The 21,011-nt window shown below is 40.6% G+C and overlaps 1 protein-coding gene, 2 non-coding genes and 1 pseudogene across 3 annotated transcripts in view; 3 read left to right on the forward strand and 1 right to left on the reverse strand.

Annotated features, from left to right (window-relative positions):
- The window catches only part of LOC112088551, a 58,868-nt gene extending 44,357 nt beyond the window's left edge, over window positions 1-14,511 (forward strand). Inside the window, exon 2 of the mRNA XM_024158945.1 lies at window positions 14,452-14,511. Within this exon, the coding sequence (XP_024014713.1) occupies window positions 14,452-14,511 (60 nt within the window). The remainder of the gene's footprint in view (window positions 1-14,451) is intronic.
- Window positions 289-396, forward strand: LOC112088722. The gene has a single exon (XR_002900666.1). It is a non-coding gene; the product is annotated as a small nucleolar RNA R71 (small nucleolar RNA).
- On the forward strand, window positions 9,254-9,361 carry LOC112088723. The gene has a single exon (XR_002900667.1). It is a non-coding gene; the product is annotated as a small nucleolar RNA R71 (small nucleolar RNA).
- Window positions 14,512-18,490: 3,979 nt separating the features above from the next.
- On the reverse strand, window positions 18,491-18,579 carry LOC112088747 (annotated as a pseudogene).
- Between the last annotated feature and the right edge of the window lie 2,432 nt (window positions 18,580-21,011).

Raw genomic sequence — 21,011 nt, forward strand, 5'->3', positions numbered from 1 at the left:
CCATCAGAGTTACACGTATTGTGTACCTTATTTGGTTGTTGCAATCCAAGATGACTCATTATGTGACGGAGACACTTTATAACTTCTGAGATCTCTTCTTTCTTCTCAGTAAGTGCAGGATTACCTAAGGTTACTTGATTTCGGATGCTGTTTCCTAAATTTATAATGAAAACGTGAGCATCTTCTACAGATCTAGTTGTGAAATCTCCATTACTTGCTATATCAAAAGAGTGTCGCAACTCTGGAGTTATACCGCGATAGAAGATACCTAGCAGGTATTCTTCGGCATATCCATGGTGTGGACAATCTCTTTGGTATTCCCTAAATCTTTCCCAAGTATCTAAAAGATCTTCATCTTCTTTTTGTTTAAAAGTTCTTATCTTCTTTCTTAAGAGATTTGCAAGATTTCTAGTGTAAAAACGATTTAGGAAAGCAGTTTTACACGCTGCCCACGTTTTTAGTGAAGCAGGTGGTAAAGATTTTAGCCATTTGCTGGCCTTGTCTTTCAAATAGAATGGGAAAAGACTACACTTGTGGTAATCCCTATTTGCTGTAATGGTTGCACATAATTCTTCGAACGTCTCGATATGGTCTATCGGGTTTTCGAATGAATAACCAGAGAATTGATTTTGTTGAACTAAATGGATATGGGGTACCTTAATTTCGGTTTTGCCATCCTCAGGTAAGGCTGGTTGAATAGCTCTTCGATCTCCCATGAACTTTTCGAGTGAATCGAAACTTCCAATCAGTTCATCATCATCTTTGTGTTTGACCGATCCGATTAGCTCATTGTCATCATAAATCGGTTCTTCAAACTCATCATCAGTCAGGTCATCGTCGTTGATTGGATCACCATCCACAAGAGTTCCGGGAACACCAAGAGTTCCGGGAACATGTTCCCGGTCTCCCATCTCAGAGAAACCTGAAAAATTCAAAAGAAAAAGTAAAAGTAAACAAGTGTCCTAATGGATTTAAGCTGGGATTCGCAACAAAACAATTTTAAGTCCCCGGCAACGGCGCCAAAAACTTGATGCGATTGTAAACGGGGTTTGTTGTTTTCGTTTTACTAAGCTTCAGGTTTTAAATTTATAACCCCTAAATGTCTGCAAGTGCACAGATGTGCGCTGTAGTACTTAGGGTATCGATCCACAGAGACTTAGTTGTTTCGGTACGAATTCACTGCAATGCTTAAATCAGATTAGAACTAAAAAGGTTTTGGTTTTGGTTTTGGGTATTGGTTGTCACTAAATCTAAACTAGAAAGCAAAGAAAACAAAAGCAATTGAAGGCAATTAAAACAAGTAAAAAGCGATTAAACTAAGGCTAATGGAAACAAGCAAATAGCGATTGAACTAGGTGATTGAAAGCAAAGAACAACAAGTAAAATCGATTAAACAAAAGCGAATGTAAGCAAGTAATAAGCGAATGAAAAACAAACTAAACTGAAGGTTGTAAACAGTTAAAGACAAACGTTGGGGCTCAAGGGTAATTTGCAGGGGTTCATGGTCTATGCTAGGTCGATTTTAAACAAGTGATCAAGGATAATCAACTACATATGTTCTAGAACTCGAGGCACGGAAGTATGAATAGCCTAATTTCACAGCACTAAACAACTATCTCTCGCAACCCTAATCAGTAGGTTTCCACTCTGATTCTGGAAGGGATATAGAAGAATTGCTCGTTTCACCCTAGTTCAGACAATCAATGAAAGCTTTCGCAACATATCATATCAGATCGGCTTCTAAGTGGCCAGCAAAGAATCACACAGTAAGATTAAAGGCAAACGAAGAACATCTAGAAGATTATAAATCCTAAATCTATTGATTCATAAGCAAAGACACATGAAATTCCCTTTGAACCATCCCTTTAAACCCAACTGGGTAACTACTCAAACATATTGTAACAAAGCATCATAAAGTATTGAAAGTGCAGGAAATTAAAGAAAAGAAGGAAGAAGAACAAAGAACGGAGAAGCAGATGGAGGCGCGATGTCTTCTTCCAGCGGCGGCTCCTCCTCCTTCAAGCGGCGACCTCTAGGGTTTTTTTGAAGCACCCACACGAATTCTCTCTCTATTTTTATCTTATGTCTTCTCCACACCTTTAGGAATGACCTAAAGGGGGTATTTATAGCTTCTGGGGTGGTCCTGGACACTTAGGGCTTCAAAAATAACAAAAGGAATTGATCTGGGCTTTAATTAAGTCGTCGGGAAAGTGAACGACCAAAGTCCGCGGTTGCGGTGGCTCTACCCGCGGGAAAATGGGTGTTGGCCGCGGTCCCGACTCGTGGTCCTCTTCTGGCACTGCATTTTCTGTCATTTTTGCATCGAGATTATCTGAAGATCTAACCGTTGGATTGTCTCCAAACCAATTGCATTAGAAAGCTGGTTGGATCCTCTATGTTGTCTCAAATTTTGGGGGTGATCGGACGGTTAGAAGGTCTTCATCGCTTGTCATACTTCTGACGGTCTGCATTTATCCAAAATTGCTAATTTGTTCTAAATTGCATATCTTTTGCCCAAGTTTCCTGTAAAGTCTTTTGAAACTCTAAAACATTGAAAACACTTTAAAAACATTTGAAAACAGAGTTAAAACACCTGCATAAGATACAATTATGATCCATAAAAATTGTCAAAATACGGTGTTATCAACTCCCCCAGAGTTACCTTTTTGTTTGTCCTCAAACAAACTTAAGTCAGGAAAGAATTTTAAAAATCGCAGGAACTAAACAATATCTCAGTGACCGTCCTTCTAAACCATAACTTATCGTGAAACATCTAATTGGATCTAGTCTAGAAAATTCTCACTAAAATACAAGCAAACTAGTCCGTTAATCCGTCATGCAAAAATCTACACACTTAGATCTAACTTCCAGTCAACTAGCTCTCTACATTCATTAAGTATATTGTGAGTTCTCATTAAAGAAATTATTCAGGGTAGACGGCGTTTGGCATTAAGGCTATTTAAGTGGTGTAGCTTAGGTGTTTAGGGTTACCTGAAGAATATGGAGGATGCAAGATATTATGCAAAACCGCAAGAGAGAGAAGGATCTGTTGATGACCGCAGATTTTCAGTCACTTCTCCTTTGACAAATATTGTTGCATAATCTTCCTCCTTTTGTTGTGAACAGCTGTTCCCCCAGACTTAGATCTTTTCCGGGAATCATAAAGATGATCTCCAAATCTCCATATAATCGAACTCTAGCTTGTCTCAAGTATAAAATTCGATCCTCCTAGACTCTCTAAGGTTTTAAATTTCCTTTCCTTTCATATTTTTCTTTTCTTTTTCGGATAATATTATTATTATTGTTATTTTTTTTTTTGAAAAGAGGAAACAACCTTTTATAGAGAGAAAATCTAAGGGACGAAATTGTACCAAGATTTTGAAGTTTTTCCAAGGCAAACTGAATTATCTCCTTTTGTTGAATCATTCCAATGAAATCGCTGGTCTCCGTCTTTAGTGACTGAAAACCGCGTTGATCCTCTTTCTCTCCGACGTTTTTGCACATATCTGCATATTGGACAATGAAAAACAAGAATGCATGTGGTTTGAAAGAGGTTAGGTTCGGTGGGGAACTAGCTAAAGATAAACTAGCCATTCAGGATCAACAAAGAGTGGTAAAAGGGTAAAGGAGTCCTGAATGTATGATTCGTTTCCCTGATCTAACGCTTTAATGAGAAAATTAAGTCATAATTAAGTCCATATAAAATGAACTAGTATATCCTGTCAGAAAGAATCTCTATGAATAGAAGTCCTCTGGTGGGATTTCGTAATGCAAGTACTTAGCTACCGCCTAGTCTAGGCCTAAATCACAAAAGAGCAAAAAATGAGGAAATAGCGTAGAAGCACACTGGTCTAATTCATCATAGTAATGTTTATTGTGTTCTTGGTTTAAAAACTTTTTGAAAAACATTTTTGAAAACAATTTTCGAAAACATTTTGAAAAAAACATTTTGAAAATTTTTATGTGTCCAAAACAAACTCGAAACAAATCAAATTTCATTAGTAACGGATGAACATCCTCCTCCAGACTTATTTCACACTGTCCTCAGTGTGATAAATCTTGGAAAGAATGGTAAAGAAAATAGAAATGTTGAAATGTTTAAGTGAACTTATCGTGCTGGAGAGTGCTGCTCGTCTTTATTATTTATTCTTCCTTATTGAAAACCTGAAATTAAATGAAACAGAAACAAAGCAATGGAAATAGAAAATAAATGTCAAAGGGAAATAGATAAAATACCAACTGGGTTGCCTCCCACTAAGCGCTTGTTTCAAGTCATTAGCTTGACATTGTTGCTCGATTAGACTTAACCGGGGTCGTGACACTCCTTGGTCTCATCATTGGCCGACGATGGATCAATCAAAAACATCACTTCTCTTTCGTCTTCTCTTTCTTCAGCCAGATATGGCTTTACACGCTGTCCATTCACTGTGAATGAGTTTCCGGTTTTGTCCCACAGGACAATGGCTCCGTATGGTTTGACTTCCTTTATTGTGAAGGGTCCTGACCATCTTGAACGTAGTTTTCCTGGAAAAAGCTTAAGACGAGAATTGAAAAGAAGAACTTTATCGTTAGGAGCAAAAGTTCTATGAATAATCTTCTTATCATGATATGCTTTAGTTTTCTCCTTGTAGATCTTCGAGTTTTCGTAAGCATTGTGTCGGATTTCTTCTAACTCGTGAAGTTGAAGTAGTCTTCTTTCTCCAGCTGTTTTCATGTTCATGTTCATCTCCTTGATAGCCCATTGCGCCTTATACTCGAGTTCTACTGGAAGGTGACATGCTTTTCCATAAACTAGGTTGAATGGTGTTGTTCCCAATGGTGTCTTGAATGCTGTTTGATATGCCCATAATGCGTCGTCAAGCTTTGTAGACCAATCCTTGCGATGAACTGCAGTTGTTTTCTGCAAAATCGACTTGATTTCTCTGTTTGAGATTTCTACTTGACCGCTGGTTTGGGGATGGTATGGTGAAGCAACTTTATGCGTGACTCCATTCTTTCTAAGAAGATTTTCGAAAACTATGTTGATGAAATCCGATCCTCCGTCGCTTATCACAATTCTAGGAACTCCAAAACGCGGAAATATAACAGATTTAAACAGCTTCATGACGACTTTCGCATCATTGGTGGGACTAGTGACTGCTTCAACCCACTTAGAGACGTAGTCTACTGCTACTAAGATGTATTGGTTTCCAAAAGAAGTAGGAAAGGGTCCCATAAAATCTATTCCCCAGACATCAAAAATTTTGACTTCGAGAATAAAATTTTGAGGCATCTCATTCCTTTTACTTATGTTGCCCATCCTTTGGCATTTATCGTATCACGATATATAAGCTTGAGTATCTTTGAACAAAGTAGGCCACCAGAAACATGCTTGTAAGATCTTTGAAGCAGTTTTAAAAGTTGCAAAGTGTCCTGCATAAGACGAGCTATGTCATCCGAATAAAATTCCTTCCATCTCTTCTTCAGCCACGCATCTTCGGAATAACCCATCAGCACATCTCTTATAGAGATAGGGTTCATCCCAAAAATAATGTCTTATGTCTTTCAGGAACTTTTTCTTCCTATACCCGAAAAATTGCGGGGGCTCTACATCAGCTGCTAAGTAATTTGCTATGTGCCTAAACCATGGGGTGTTGAAAGCATCTGCTCGTCGCATGAGTGGACGTGGTGGTGCGGTATTGGCATTGGTGGGGGTAGTATCTATTGCATAGATGTTTTCTTCTGGCAAACAATCATTTAAGGGCAATCTTTCTTCAACTCGAATTCGTGAAAGATGGTATGCAACTCCATTATCTGCTCCCTTCCGATCTCGCATTTCGATATCGAATTCTTGCAGTAGGAGATCCATCTTATCAACCGAGGGTTTAGCGTCTTTCTTAGACATTAAATAATTGATTGCAGCATGATCAGTATGAACTATAACCTTAGATCCTACGAGATAAGAACGGAATTTCTCAAATGCAAATACGACAGCTAGAAGTTCTTTCTCTGTTGTAGCATAATTGCATTGAGCTTCGTCTAGAGTTCTGCTTGCGTAGTAGATTACGTGCAGTTTCTTATCTTTTCGTTGGCCAAGCACTGCTCCGACTGCATAGTCACTTGCATCACACATGATTTCGAATGGGAGTTCCCAATCAGGTGCTTGCACGACAGGAGCGGAGACAAGAACTTGTTTGATCTTATGAAATGCGGCTAAGCACTCTTCATCGAACTCGAAGTTCGTTTCCTTGCAAAGCAAACGCGTAAGAGGTCTAGCTATTTGAGAAAAATCTTTTATTAATCGCCTATAGAATCCTGCGTGTCCTAAGAAACTACAAATTCCTTTTTCGTTTGTGGTGGATTGTAGGCTGGTCATGACTTCGATTTTAGCTTTGTCAACTTCAATTCCTTTTCCGGAAATCCTGTGCCCAAGCACGATTTCGTCTCGTACCATGAAGTGACATTTTTCCCAATTTAATACTAAGTGCTTATCTTCACATCTTTGCAAAACTTTACCAAGGTTGGCTAAGCATTTTTCAAAAGAAGATCCATAGACAGAGAAATCATCCATGAATACTTCCATGAAATCTTTAATAAAGTTCTGTGAAGATCGACATCATGCACCGCTGGAAGGTAGCAGGTGCATTACACAATCCAAAAGGCATACGTCGGTAAGCGAACGTGCCATATGGACAAGTGAATGTCGTTTTTTATTGATCCTCCAGGCGAATAGGAATTTGGAAAAATCCGGACTATCCATCAAGGAAGCAATAGTAAGGGTGATTAGCTAATCTTTCTAGCATTTGATCTATGAAGGGAAGTGGAAAATGATCTTTCCTAGTTGCTGCATTCAGTTTCCGGTAATCGATGCACATACGATGTCCAGTTACTGTTCTTGTACCGATCATTTCATCTTTATCATTTTTAATGACATTGACTCCTCCTTTCTTTGGAACAATATGAACTGGGCTAACCCAAGTGCTATCTGAGATAGGAAAGATTATTCCAGCTTCTAAAAGCTTCATAATCTCCTTCTTGACAACATCCATGAGATTAGGGTTCAGTCTCCTTTGACTTTCGATTGAGTTTTTAGCATTATCATCTAGATTTATCTTGTGCGTACAAAGATCTGGAGAGATTCCAGGTATGTCATCAAGTGAATACCCAAGGCTTTTCTATGCTTTCTCAGCTCAGTCAACAGCATTGTGGTTTCTTCTTCCGTCAAACCAGAGTTTATTTCGACATGATAAGTAGAATTTGGTCCAAGGAAAGCGTACTTAAGTCCGACGGGAAGAGGTTTAAGCTCGACTTTAGGGGCTTTAAGCTCGCTCCAAGGATCAGTAATTGCTGCAGCAGTGTCTTTAAGAGGTGTAGGAATGTTTGTTTGGTCCTTAATATCTAGAAGTTTCGGATTTATCAAGCATACGTGTGTATTCACTTGAAATTCCTTCAAGGAAATTGCGTTCATCTTTTGAAGGTGAAAACGTGACACTTAAAGGGTCGTCTAGAAGCAGATCTTCATAGACTTCCTCAATAATTCTGTCTAACTCATCAACCCAACAAATTTTGCCATCCAAAGTTGGTTTATCGAAACTTTTGTTCATGTCAAATTGCATAACTGAACCGGCTAGATGAAGATCGATTTTTCCTTCAGGAACATTGATTATGGCTCCGGCTGTAGATAGGAATGGTCGTCCAAGAATAAGTGGATCCTTAGGTTCTTTTTCTAGTTCTAGAACTACGAAATCGAGTTGTATGGAACATTTTTTGATTTCGACAGGAACATCTACTAAGATACCTACAGGTTGTCTAACGGAACGATCAGCTAGTACTAAAGAAATTTTAGTGGGCTTGAAAGTGTGGTGTCCTAAACGTTTTGCTATTGAAAGAGGCATCATGTTTATGCTAGAACCTAAATCACAGAGAGCACGCTCAAAAGCTACATCATTGATGGTGCATGAAAGTACAAAGCTTCCAGGATCGTTTTTCTTTTCAGGGATTTGGCTTTGCAGGATAGAACTACATTCATGGGTTATCATCATAACGCCTTCTTCAAGAGTTTAAGAATTTGTTAGAATACCCTTCATGTATTTTCTTAAAGCAGGAATCATCGCACAAGCTTCTACGAAAGGTAATCTCACATTTAACTGATCGATCAACTCTTTCAGCTTAGCTTTTTCTTTCTCTTTCTTAGGGGCTCTTAAGGCTCTAGGATATGGAGGTGTAGGTTTGTAAACACGAGTTGGTGGGGGCGGAATCAGGTCTTCTACGAGGATTTCTCGGGATGAATCTTCTCTTACTTCTTCTCCATCCTTTTTGTCCTACCACTTCTTTTTCAACATCTTCATTCGTGATTCTTTCTTTTTCTTTCTCCTTTTCCTTACCCTTTTCCTCAACTTCGGGATCTTTAGGAAATTCAGGCTCTTTGTAAGCTAATCCACTCCTAAGTGTGATAGCTTTCACATGATCGGAGGGATCTGCTTCACTTGAGCTTTCGAAAGAATATTCACTTGGCTCCTCTTCAGAATTTTCTAAGTTTTTAGAATTAGTTTTGACCATTATGCTAAGGAGGGTGGATAATATTTCATCGAAATCCTTCTGCATCTCTTTTAGTTCAGATCTAAGATCACTAATCTCTTTAGACCTAGATTTTTCAAGCTCTATAATCTTTTTGTTTAGGTTTTCAGCTTTAGAAGAGGGAAAACTAGGGTATGAAACAGGATTAGATTGAATACCCAAGATTGGTTCGCGAGGTGGTGTCCAAGCAAGCTCAGATGACGGTTTCCCGCGGTCAGAAGGCTCGCGACCTTGGTGAAACATGTCTTGGCTGTGGTCAGCACCTTCACGACCGCGGTGAAAGCTTGGTTTGCCGCGGTCCGGATGAATGGATCCGCGGTGATCAGAAACGAATGGAAAATCTTGAATTTGATAGACTTCTGCAGTGTTAACCATCTCTTGATCATAAGAATCCATTGGGTTGTCCCAACCATCAAAGTTACACGTATTGTGTACCTTATTTGGTTGTTGCAATCCAAGATGACTCATTATGTGACGGAGACATTTTATAACTTCTGAGATCTCTTCTTTCTTCTCAGGAAGTGCAGGATTACCTAAGGTTAATTGATTTCGGATGCTGTTTCCTAAATTTATAATGAAAACATGAGCATCTTCTACAGATCTAGTTGTGAAATCTCCATTACTTGCTATATCAAAAGAGTGTCGCAACTCTGGAGTTATACCGCGATAGAAGATACCTAGCAGGTATTCTTCGGCATATCCATGGTGTGGACAATCTCTTTGGTATTCCCTAAATCTTTCCCAAGTATCTAAAAGATCTTCATCTTCTTTTTGTTTAAAAGTTCTTATCTTCTTTCTTAAGAGATTTGAACGATTTCTAGTGTAAAAACGATTTAGGAAAGCAGTTTTACACGCTGCCCACGTTTTTAGTGAAGCAGGTGGCAAAGATTTTAGCCATTTGCTGGCCTTATCTCTAAGAGAGAATGGGAAAAGACTACACATGTGGTAATCCCCATTTGCTGTAATGGTTGCACATAATTCTTCGAACGTCTCGATATGGTCTATCCGATTTTTGAATGAATAACCAGAGAATTGATTTTGTTGAACTAAATGGATATGGGGTATGATAACACCGTATTTTGACCACTTTTATGGATCGTTTTGAAATAATTTTTCTATGTTTTTAATTGCTTTTAAGTACTTTTATCACGTTTTTCTAGTATTTGTAGTTCCAAGACTCTTTTCAGGTAACTTAGGGAAAAGCTTAACAAAATGGATAGAAAACCAGATTTCAGCTCAGAGTCAAACCGTCAGAAGTTCACCCCTGCTTGAAGGCCTTCTCACCGTCTGATCCAGCTCAAATTTGGAGACCTTAAAGATGGAAGTATCAGCTTTCCAGTGCACTTTACAGCTTGTCAATCCAACGGTTCAATCAAAAGATACGCGAAGAGCAAGATGTCCCGTAAACCAGCCGGCAAGCACTTCCACCCGCGGCTAACAGGCCATTTCCCGCGGTCAGAAGCATCCCGACCGCGGCAAGCCAACTCCGAGCCCAAAAGACCATTTCTGAAGCCCACAATGATTCCCTCATTTGGAGAAACCCTAAGTGACGTCCAGAGCACTATAAATACATGTTTTAGGAACCCTAATCGAAAAAGGATCATAGACCACCGAAATATTTACTTCATATTTTTATTGTTTTTGCTTTAGCTTTTAGGGAGAGAGAGATTTGTTCTCTTGAACCTTTGTTCTTTATTTTTCAATTTTGGTTTCTATTCTACTTATTAATACTATATTTTTGATTTCGTTCATCATGTCTGAGTAGTTTTATTGTTGGGATTAAGGGATTTTCGATGGGGATTTATATGTTCGATAAGGATTCTATGAGCTTTTGAGCCCAATCTTAGAAGTTTTTCTTCTGAATTCGTTTTTACTGCATGAGAGTAGCGTCATGAACTACAATCTGATCCAGATGCTTGGTGACACGAAGGTGTTCATCAGGTATCAGATCTAGTTTGGGAGAGCAAAACAAACATAGGAGTGGAAACCTACCTATGGGCGATTTGTGAATTAGGACTAGTCTTAAACATAATGCATCTCTTCTCTTCCAGGGCCAGAGTGGAAACCTACTGGTCAGGGTTGAGAGAGACAGTTGTCTATGATCACGACAGTGGGGTATTCATACGTCCGTGACTCCAGTTCGAAAAGTTTAAGCTAAGATCTTATCAAATTTACTCTCTAGCAATGTTTTGAATCGTTCGTACCCCTGAGAAAACTTCCCTGAAGCCCAACGCCTTCTTTCCTATCGATTTACACCGTTTTTATTTCAAGCTTTAGTTCAATATTGTCTTTTCTTTTTAGTAGATTTTCATTTAAGCAATTAGAATATCCGTTTTTCTCATTTTTAGTCATTTTCATTAAGTTTAGTTATTACGCCATTTAATTCCCATATTTTCTTTTAAGATTTCGCTTTTACATTTTAAACACACTACCAAACCCCCACTAAACCGTTTGGTTCTAGACTTCCTTACTTTATACTTATTTCAAAGGCTTTTTGCAGGAAAAGATCCTTTTTCCCTGTGGATTCGATCCCTAAGTACTACAATCGATCAGCTGTGCACTTGCGGCTATTGATTTCATTTAGGGAAAACTTGACACCCTCACGACACACCACATCAGGGTACCTTAATTTCGGGTTTTGCCATCCTCTGGTAGGGCTGGTTGAATAGCTCTTCGATCTCCCATGAACTTTTTGAGTGAATCGAAACTTCCAATCAGTTCATCATCATCTTTGTGTTAGACCGATCCGATTAATTCATTGTCATCATAGATCGGTTCTTCAAACTCATCATCAGCCAGGTCATCATCGCTTGGATCACCATCCACAAGATTTGGTGGATCACCAAGAGTTCCGGGAACATGTTCCCGGTCTCTCATCTTAGAGAAACCTGAAAAATTCAAAAGAAAAAGTAAAAATAAACAAGTGTTCTAATGGATTTAAGATGGGATTCGCAACGAAACAAATCAAAGTCCCCGGCAACGGCGCCAAAAACTTGATTGCGATTGTAAACGCGGGGTTTGTTGTTTTCGTTTTACTAAGCTTCAAGTTTTAAATTTATAACCCCTAAATGTCTGCAAGTGCACAGATGTGCGCTGTAGTACTTAGGGTATCTATCCAAAGAGACTTAGTTGTTTCAGTACGAATTCACTGCAACGCTTAAATCAGATTAGAACTAAAACATTTTGGTTTTGGTTTTGGGTTTTTGTTGTCACTAAATCTAAACTAGAAAGCTAAACAAGTAAAAGCAATTGAAAGTGAAAGCAAATTAAAGCAAGTAATAAGCGATTAAACAAGAGGCGATTTGAAGCAAAGAACAAGCGAATGAAAAGCAAATAGAATTGAAGGTAAAAATCGATTGAAACTAGAAGGCTGTAAACAATTAAAGACAAACGTTGGGGCTCAAGGGGTTTCGCAGGGGTTCATGGACTAAGCTATGTCGATTTTAAACAAGTGATAAAGGTAATCAACTACGTATGTTCTAGAACTCGAGGCACGGAAGTATGAATAGCCTACTTTCGCAGCACTAAACAACTATCTCTCGCAACCCTAATCAGTAGGTTTCCACTCTGATCCTGGAAGGGAGAAGATTGAATAGCAGAACAAGACTCATCAACATTCACAACTCAACTACAGGTAGGTTTCCACTCCTATAGAAGAATTGCTCGTTTCACCCTAGTTCAGACAATCAATGAAAGCTTTCGCAACATATCATATCAGATCGGCTTCTAAGTGGCCAGCAAAGAATCACACAGTAAGATTAAAGGCAAACGAAGAACATCTAGAAGATTATAAATCCTAAATCTATCGATTCATAAGCAAAGACACATGAAATTCCCTTTGAACAATCCCTTTAAACCCAACTGGGTAACTACTCAAACATATTGTAACAAAGCATCATTAAGTATTGAAAGTGCAGGAAATTAAAGAAAAGAAGGAAGAAGAACGAAGAACGGCGAAGCAGATGGAGGCGCAATGTCTTCCTCCAGCGGCGGCTCCTCCTCCTTCAAGCGGTGGCCTCTAGGGTTTTTTTTGAAGCACCCACACGAATTCTCTCTCTATTTTTATCTTATGTCTTCTCCACACCTTTAGGAATGACCTAAAGGGGGTATTTATAGCTTCTGGGGTGGTCCTAGACACTTACGGGTTCAAAAATAACGAAAGGAATTGATCTGGGCTTTAGTTAAGTCGTCGGGAAAGTGAACGACCAAAGTCCGCGGTCGCGGTGGCTCTACCCGCGGTCCCAGCTCGTGGTCCTCTTCCGGAACTGCATTTTCTGTCATTCTGGCATCAGGATTATCTGAAGACCAAACCGTTGGATTGTCTCCAAACCAAGTGCATTAGAAAGCTGGTTGGATCCTCTATGTTGTCACAAATTTTGGGTGTGATCGGACGGTGAGAAGGTCTTCATCGCTTGTCATACTTCTGAAGGTCTGCATTTATCCAAAATTGCTCATTTGTTCCAAATTGCATATCTTTTGCCCAAGTTTCCTGTAAAGTCTTTTGAAACTCTAAAACATTGAAAACACTTTAAAAACCTTTGAAAACAGAGTTAAAACACCTGCATAAGATACAATTATGATCCATAAAAGTGGTCAAAATACAGTGTTATCAACTTAGCATTTTTCTTGCTCGGGAGCCTCAGACCTTATCGAGTGATAGCTTACCCGCACTTCTCAACTCGCAGCATCCACTTCCAGGCATTCATCTTCAGGCCTGCGAGTTAACCAGGTCGCAAGACTATCTCGCAGCATTCAGAGCAGCTTGGACCACTTCGCATTCCGGGAAGCGTAACTTCTAGGATATTGGTCCGAATTGTGTGATTCCGGTTGCAGAGGATAGAAGACTCATACATCTTCAACTTTGGTGAAGGAAGCTTTGGTGCTTGGGAAGTGGAAGGTTTCTTGGAGGGCTCATCTTCGCAGTGCATTTACACGATCAGGGAAAGGCGCCTAGACATGTGTCAATTCCGGAGACCGTATCTTCTTTTTCATAGTTCCGAATTGAATGATCTCGGAATTTCTGGAAAGAGGACTCAAATATCTCTAATTCTCATGCAGGCCCCGTAAACTGAATCGGTCTGGAAGTGCACCGTCCTTCACATTCTTCGGAGCTCATCGGCTCGGTCAAAAACGGCAGCGAGATAGGAGTCTCTTCCGACGAGCTTAACTTTCTGCTCACGCGTCCAATTTCCATGATTCTACTTGCTCTGGAACCGTGATTCAATCCTCTCTAACTTTGATGAAGCACCGGGCAGCTGAATCGGACCGGAAGGTTCCCTGGACAGGCGATTTCGGAAACGTATCTGCACCCGGAGATTTTGGCCGAGAAATTCATTAGCCAGTACGCGTTTTGGCCGAGGAATCCACCCGCGGTACGTGAGAATGGCTGAGAAAAACCTTCCTGGTCCGCGAGAGTGGGCGAGAACCTCCTTTCAAGCTTTGATCACCATTTCTCTTCCTGGATTCACCTCTTCAACTCCAAATAAGTCCAAATGCACCTGATAAACACTCAAAACATGCAAAGACTCATTGGGACCTAATGCATCTCCTAAGTCCTAAAACAAACCCTAAGGACCTAAAATGCATGGAATAAGATATGCTTTGGAATGAAATATACAACCTAAATGATGCAAAATATGAACATATAAGTTTCCATGCCTTAAACCCTTTTCTCAGCCTTCTCACATGCTCCATTCCACTTTTTCCCTGAGCCATAGCCTCCAAAAGTTTTCTGGGACCTGAGAACAACTCACAAAACCCATAAAAAGGTCGTAAAACATAAAAAGAAAGAAAAGAAAAGATTATAAGAACTATGTACAAGGATAAGCTTGGGATGTCTCCCAAGAGCACTTTGTTTAATGTCACTAAGTTTGACTTTGAAAACCTGTTTAACAGGCTGGTGGATCATCAAGAGGAACTGTAGAAGCCTCCTCTCTCTTCTTGGAAACAAGGTAATGTTTGACCCTTTGTGCATTCACAACAAAACCCTTTCAATCCTTTCCCTCCAAGACCAACGCTCCATAGCTTCTAACCTCTAAAACCCTGAATGGTCCTGACCATCTTGACTTAAACTTACCACGAAAGAGCTTGAGCCTTGAGTTAAATAAAAGAACCAGATCTCCCACGTTAAACTCCCTCTTGAAAATTTTCTGGTCATGCAAGATCTTGGTCTTCTCCTTGTATATCCTTGCACTCTCAAAGGCATTGAGTCTGATCTCTTCAAGTTCATGCAACTGGAGTAGCCTCTTCTCTTGGGCTGTTTTAATGTCAAAGTTCAATATTTTAACAGCCCATAGAGCCTTGTACTTAAGCACCACTGGTAGATGACAGCTCTTCCCATACAACATATTATAAGGGGATGTTCCAATGGGAGTCTTGTAAGCAGTCCTATAGGTCCAGAGAGCATCATCCAACTTCTTGCTCCAGTCTTTCCTTGAGTTTCTCACTGTCCTCTCTAAGATGGCCTTGATTTGTCTGTTTGAAACCTCTACTTGGCCATTGGTCTGAGGGTGATATGGACTGGCTATCTTGTTGATATGTTCATAATTTGCATTATTTAGGTTGTATATTTCATTTCAAATCATATCTTATTTCATGCATTTTAGGTCTTTAAGTGTTGTTTTAGGACCTTAGGAGTTGCATTAGGTCTCAATGAGTCTTTGCATGTTTGGAGTGTTTATCAGGTGTATTTGGAGCTATTTGGGGTTGAAAAGGTGAAACCAGGAAGAGAAACGGTGATCAGAGCTTGAAAGATGGTGAAAATGGGTTTTTGGAGGTTCTCGGTGATTTCCACGTACCCCAAGAAGCTTTTCTCGGCGTTTTTCACGTACCGCGGGAGAACCTCTCGGCCAAAACACGTACCGTGGGTAAACCTCTCGGCCAAAATCACCTGTCCGGGGAACTTTCCGCTCCGATTCAGTTGTCGGGTGCTTCATCAAAGTTGGAGAGGGTTGGATCATGGTTCCAGAGCAGGTAGAATCATAGGATTTGGAGGCGTGAGCAGAGAGTTAAGCTCACCGGAAGGCGCACCTGTCTTGCTACAGTTTCAAGACCGGTCCGATGAATCACAGAGATTATGTGGAACGGTGCCTTTCCGTTCTGGTTCAGTTGCGGGGGTCTTCAGCAAGATTTGAGATCCTTAAGTGTTCTTTCTAGAAAATCTGAGATCATCCAGTTTGGAGCTACGTGCTGGAAGATACAGTCTCCGGAGTAAACAATGGTCCAAGAGCTCCTTGTTGATCGTTTCAATGCATCGCAGAGATGGGCCGACCGGGGAACCTTCCACTCCCCGATTATCAAAGGGTTCTTCACCAAAGTTTGAGCTTGATGAGTCATCTTTCCTTTGGGCTTGGTTTGATGCTATTTAGAGTTGTGCGGTGTGAGTTCCAGAATAATGGAGACACACTTATCATTCGGGCATCAAAAACATGGAAATTATGCTAAGTGTAATGTTGGCACGGTGGAATGCCACGGTCCAGATCTGATCGTGGCACGCGATGCAACTTTTCGGGATTTGACACGGTCTCCACGCCACGGCCTTTAACCTGGCCGTGGCAACCACCGAAGCGTTTTAAGAGTTAATGGGTCCAAGGTCACGATGAACCGCCACGGTCTACACTTAGCCGTGGCAAGACTATACGTGCATTCGGGATTTGCCACGAGGTAACGCCACGTTCTACACTTGACCGTGGCAAGACAACACTTAGGACTATGCAGACCTTCGGGATTTGACACGCTCAATAGACACAGCCTTGAACCTGACCGCAGTCAAGCCTTATCCACTCGACACACCAAGATGCCACGGCTATTCATCATGCCGTGGCAATCACCGAAGCCTATGCACTTGACCACGCTCAGAAGAAACGGTCCAAGCCAGAACGTGCCATCTCCAACCTTTTCTTCATCCGAACCCAGAAAACTTAGACACGGTAATGCATCATGACCAGAGAGATCCCGTGGCACCAAGATTCATCAAGAACAAAGTATTCAGCCTTGACACGGTCACATGCCACAGTTTGTGGCAAACCTCATTTTCACCCATCAAAGCCGGGTCAGTACCCGGTTTGTTCCGGGCTGACCCAGTTCGTCCAAGACTAGTATAAATACATTTTAGACCTAATTTGCTAAAAACTTTTATCTTATCCTTAGTCTCTTTTCCTTTTTGGTGAAAACCATTGGTTAAAAACCTTTGCTTGAGTTTAATATTGATTTGAGAGTGTTTTCCATCTTGTCTTATCATTGCTCATCATCAAATAACACTTCTAATCATGATTAACAACATATTTTGCAAACGGTTTTGTTTGTTGATTATTATTAGTGAGTAAATCCCTATTAAGGTCTTAGATATGTAGATTAGGGTGCTTAGGTGTTAGATTAGTGAGTTTAAGAGTTAGATCATGCATATTCCATTCCTTACAAGCAAGCATCTATGCTAGATCCATACACATCATATGTGGTCTAGATCCATAGGCATTTCATGCACCAAAAGTGTTTGATGAAATGCCTGAACCATGCTTGTAAGGGTTTAAGCGATTTTCATCAAGAGTTTGATTGTTTGTTGCTTAAATGACTGATTAGACTGATTCTTAATGCTGGTTATCTCATGCTTCACTAATGATGATTAGGTTAGGAGCTGTTATAACTTAGAAGTTAATACCTTCATGAGATGATTTGCTTAGTTGATTGAGTTTAAGTTGAATGGCTTGTTTGATCATCATGATTCATTAGCTCACTAGTCTAGCATCAAGGCACCCTAATCCACTATCATATCTAAGACCTTTCTCATCATCATATCTACATTCTCATATCATTTTAAGCTCTTTTACTTGCTTGTCTAAATTGATCATTAGCTTTAATTTTTGTTTTAACTTTGTTTAGTGAAATTAACATCAAAACCTCACTCATTTGGCTTGAATTAAGAACTGATCCTGCATCTTAGTGTCTACACATGATGGATTGATACCCTTTGTACTGCAAAGTGAGAAAAGGGATTGATAACCCCTCATTTAGAGCCTTGAAAACTCTAGTTATCAATTGGCGTCGTTGCCAAAGTGTGATAGCATTAAGATTGTGTCATTTCTTGAGATCAAGCATTTTCTTTTGTGTTTTCTAATTTCTTTCAAGTTCTGGTTGTGAGTTTCAGGTGCATGAACACCAGGTCCAGATCAAGAAGCTGTGGTCCACCTTTCCCTTTAAACGACAACATTAATCTTTTGGTTCCAAGAAGGAGAAGGGATAGGCGTGGAAGACAGACTGATCCGGCTGATATGGAAGATCAGAGACAGCATGTAGTTGACATTGAGCCGCAGGCTCAAGAGGAGCAACAGGCTCAGGTGCAACAGGCTCAGGTGCAGTAGGGTAATGCAGCTGGAAATGGAGCTGGTAATGGAGCTGGTCAAGGGTTCCATCAGGGTAATGTTCCTCAGGAACAGGTGCAACAGCAACAAGCTTATGTCCACCAGGGACAAGCTCCAGCTCATCAGCAAAGGCCCATTTCAATGTACAGCAAAGACAACAAGCTCACCACCAACAGCCATTCCAAAACCAACCAAGGAAATATGAGCAGCCACAGGTCTATGTAGGAGAGAATGACAGGGCCAATGCTCATCAGTATGAAGCTGGAATTCAAGCACCACCTGTGCAAAACAACAATTTTGAAGTCAAGGCATCTTTGCTGAATATGGTCCGAAACTCCGAGTTCCATGGATTGGCAATGGAAGATCCTTTGGAACACTTGGATCAATTTGATAAGGTTTATGACTTGACAAAGATAAATGGAGTATCTGAGGACAGTTTCAAGCTCAGATTATTCCCCTTCAGTCTTGGTGACAAAGCTCACCAATGGGAGAAGAATCTCCCAAGAGGCTCCATTCAGACTTGGGAGCAATGCCAGCAGACATTTCTGTCTAAGTTCTTCTCAACTTCAAGAACACCAAAGCTGAGAAACCAAATCTCCAGCTTCACTCAACATAGCAATAAGAGTTTTGGTGAAGCATATACCAACCAGTGCCCACACCATGGGTTTAGTGAAGCTTCTATTCTCAGCACACTTTATAGAGGGGCTCTTCCAAAGACTAGGAACCAGCTGGATACTGCCTCCAATGGAAACTTTCTGGGGAAAGAGATTCATGCTGCTTTAGAGCTGGTTGAGAACTTAGCAATGAGCAATGATACATATAGAGAAGACTTTGATAGAGCCAATAGGAGTGAGAGTTAAAGTAGGGATCAAAGGTATGAGAAGGACTTTAAAACACTTGAAAGAAAGCTGGACAAGGTGTTATTGGCTACTCAAAAACCAATGCACTTTGTAGGAGAGTAAGAGGAACCTTCTCAATGCTTTGAGAACATCAGTGAAGAGCGTCTTACTCAGGAAGTGATAAACTATATTGGGAATCAGAGGTTCCAAAGATATGAGTATGTCAATGCCAATCAGAACCTCTCTTACAGGAATCACAATGTATCAAACCCACAAGACCAAGTCTACCCTACCTCTCAAGCTCCACAGAGTTTTGTTCCAAAGAACAACTTTCAAGGGTCTTTTTAACCAAAGAATCTGTTTGCTTAGAATCAGGGTTATAGTCAGCATCAGCAACCACTTCAGAGTTCTGGTTTCAGTTCACAGCAGCAGCCAAAGGCACCACCAGGGTTTGGTCCACCTCAGTTCCAGCAGCAGGTGCCGGTTCAGCATCAGTTTCAGTCAGCACCTGTTCACCAGCAGCCACAGATTGGGTCAGATATGGTTGGGATTCTACAACAGCTGCTTCAGGGTCAACAAGTGTTTGCAAGCCAGTATGCATCAATGCAGCAGGACATCAAGGAATTGAAACAAAATCAGGCCTCTAGCTCAAGGAACCAAAGCCAACTTCCTGGTAAGCCTGAACCAAACCCCAAGGAGTATGGTAAAGCCATTACACTGAGAAGTGGCAAGGAGCTACCTGGTATTGACCACAACAATGTGATCATTGAGGACAATGATCAAACTGAGGGGGAGGCAGCCTTAAAGAATAATCAAGTTGCTGAAAGATCATGTAAAGAAAAGGGTAAAGAGGCTTGCAAATGCTAAAGAGGCTTTCATTGATCAAATGCTAAAGAGGCTTGCCAACCATTCTTTCTTTTGTTTTCTAGATGGTTACTCTGGATTCTTTCAAATCCCCATAGATCCAAGAGACCAAGAAAATACCACATTTACTTGTCCTTATGGTACATTTGCATACAGGTGCATGCCTTTTGGTCTTTGTAACGCCCCTGCCACATTCCAGCGTTGCATGATGCATATATTCTCTGACATCATTGAAGAGAAGGTGGAAGTCTTCATGGACGAATTTTCTGTCTATTGTTCCTCCTTCTCCGATTGTCTTTCTAACTTGTCACAGGTCCTGGAGAGATGTGAGCAGCATAACTTGGTGTTGAATTTGGAGAAATGCCACTTCATGGTGCAGGAAGGGATTGTACTTGGGCACAAGATCTCTGAGAAGGGCATAGAGGTTGACAAGGCTAAAGTGGCAGTCATAATAAATTTGGAGCCTCCAAATTCAGTGAAGGGCATAAGGAGTTTCTTGGGGCATGCTGGTTTTTACAGAAGATTCATCAAAGATTTCTCAAGAATAGCTAGACCTTTGAAAAGGCTGTTGTGTAAAGAGGTTGACTTTGTCTTTGATGCTGAGTGTGAAGAAGCCTTCAAGAAGATCAAGGATACATTAGTCAGTGCACCTATTGTTCAGGCTCCAGACTGGTCCCTCCCTTTTGAGGTTATAACTGATGCTTCAGACTATGCAGTTGGAGCTGTGTTTGGTCAGAGGAAGGACAAGAAGCTTCATGTCATCTACTATGCCAGCAGAATCTTTGATTCTGCCCAGGAGAAGTATGCTACCACAGAGAAAGAAATGTTGGCAATAGTCTTTGCATTTGATAAATTCAGAAGCTACCTGGTGGGATCACAAGTCATTGTATATACTGATCATGCAGCCCTCAGGTATCTAATGACCAAGAAGGATGCCAAGCCTAGACTTTTGAGATGGGTCCTCTTACTTCAAGAGTTTGATATGGAGGTACAAGACAAGAAGGGTATGGAGAATGGAGCTGCAGACCATCTCTCTAGGTTAAGAGTGGACTCTGAAGTCCCTCTTAATGACTCTCTCCCTGAGGAATCATTGATGGTGCTTAACTCTTATTTGGAGTTTGAAGAAGTGGATAGCATCCAAGAGAAAAGAATTGCCTGGTTTGCTGATATTGTGAATTTTCTTGCTTGTGGAGTGGAACCACCAGAACTTGATGCTTACCACAGAAAGAAGTTCTTCAGAGATGTCCAAAGATACCATTGGGATGAACCTTACCTGTATGTCCTGAACAAAGATCAGCTGTATAGAAGGTGTCTTGCTGAAGAGGAGATGCAACCTGTGTTGCAAGAGTGCCATGGATCAGCTTTTGGGGGTCACATGGGAGCATTCAAGACTGTG

Source organism: Eutrema salsugineum, unplaced genomic scaffold (genome assembly GCF_000478725.1).
Source record: "Eutrema salsugineum unplaced genomic scaffold, Eutsalg1_0 scaffold_14, whole genome shotgun sequence".
Lineage (NCBI taxonomy): Eukaryota > Viridiplantae > Streptophyta > Magnoliopsida > Brassicales > Brassicaceae > Eutrema > Eutrema salsugineum.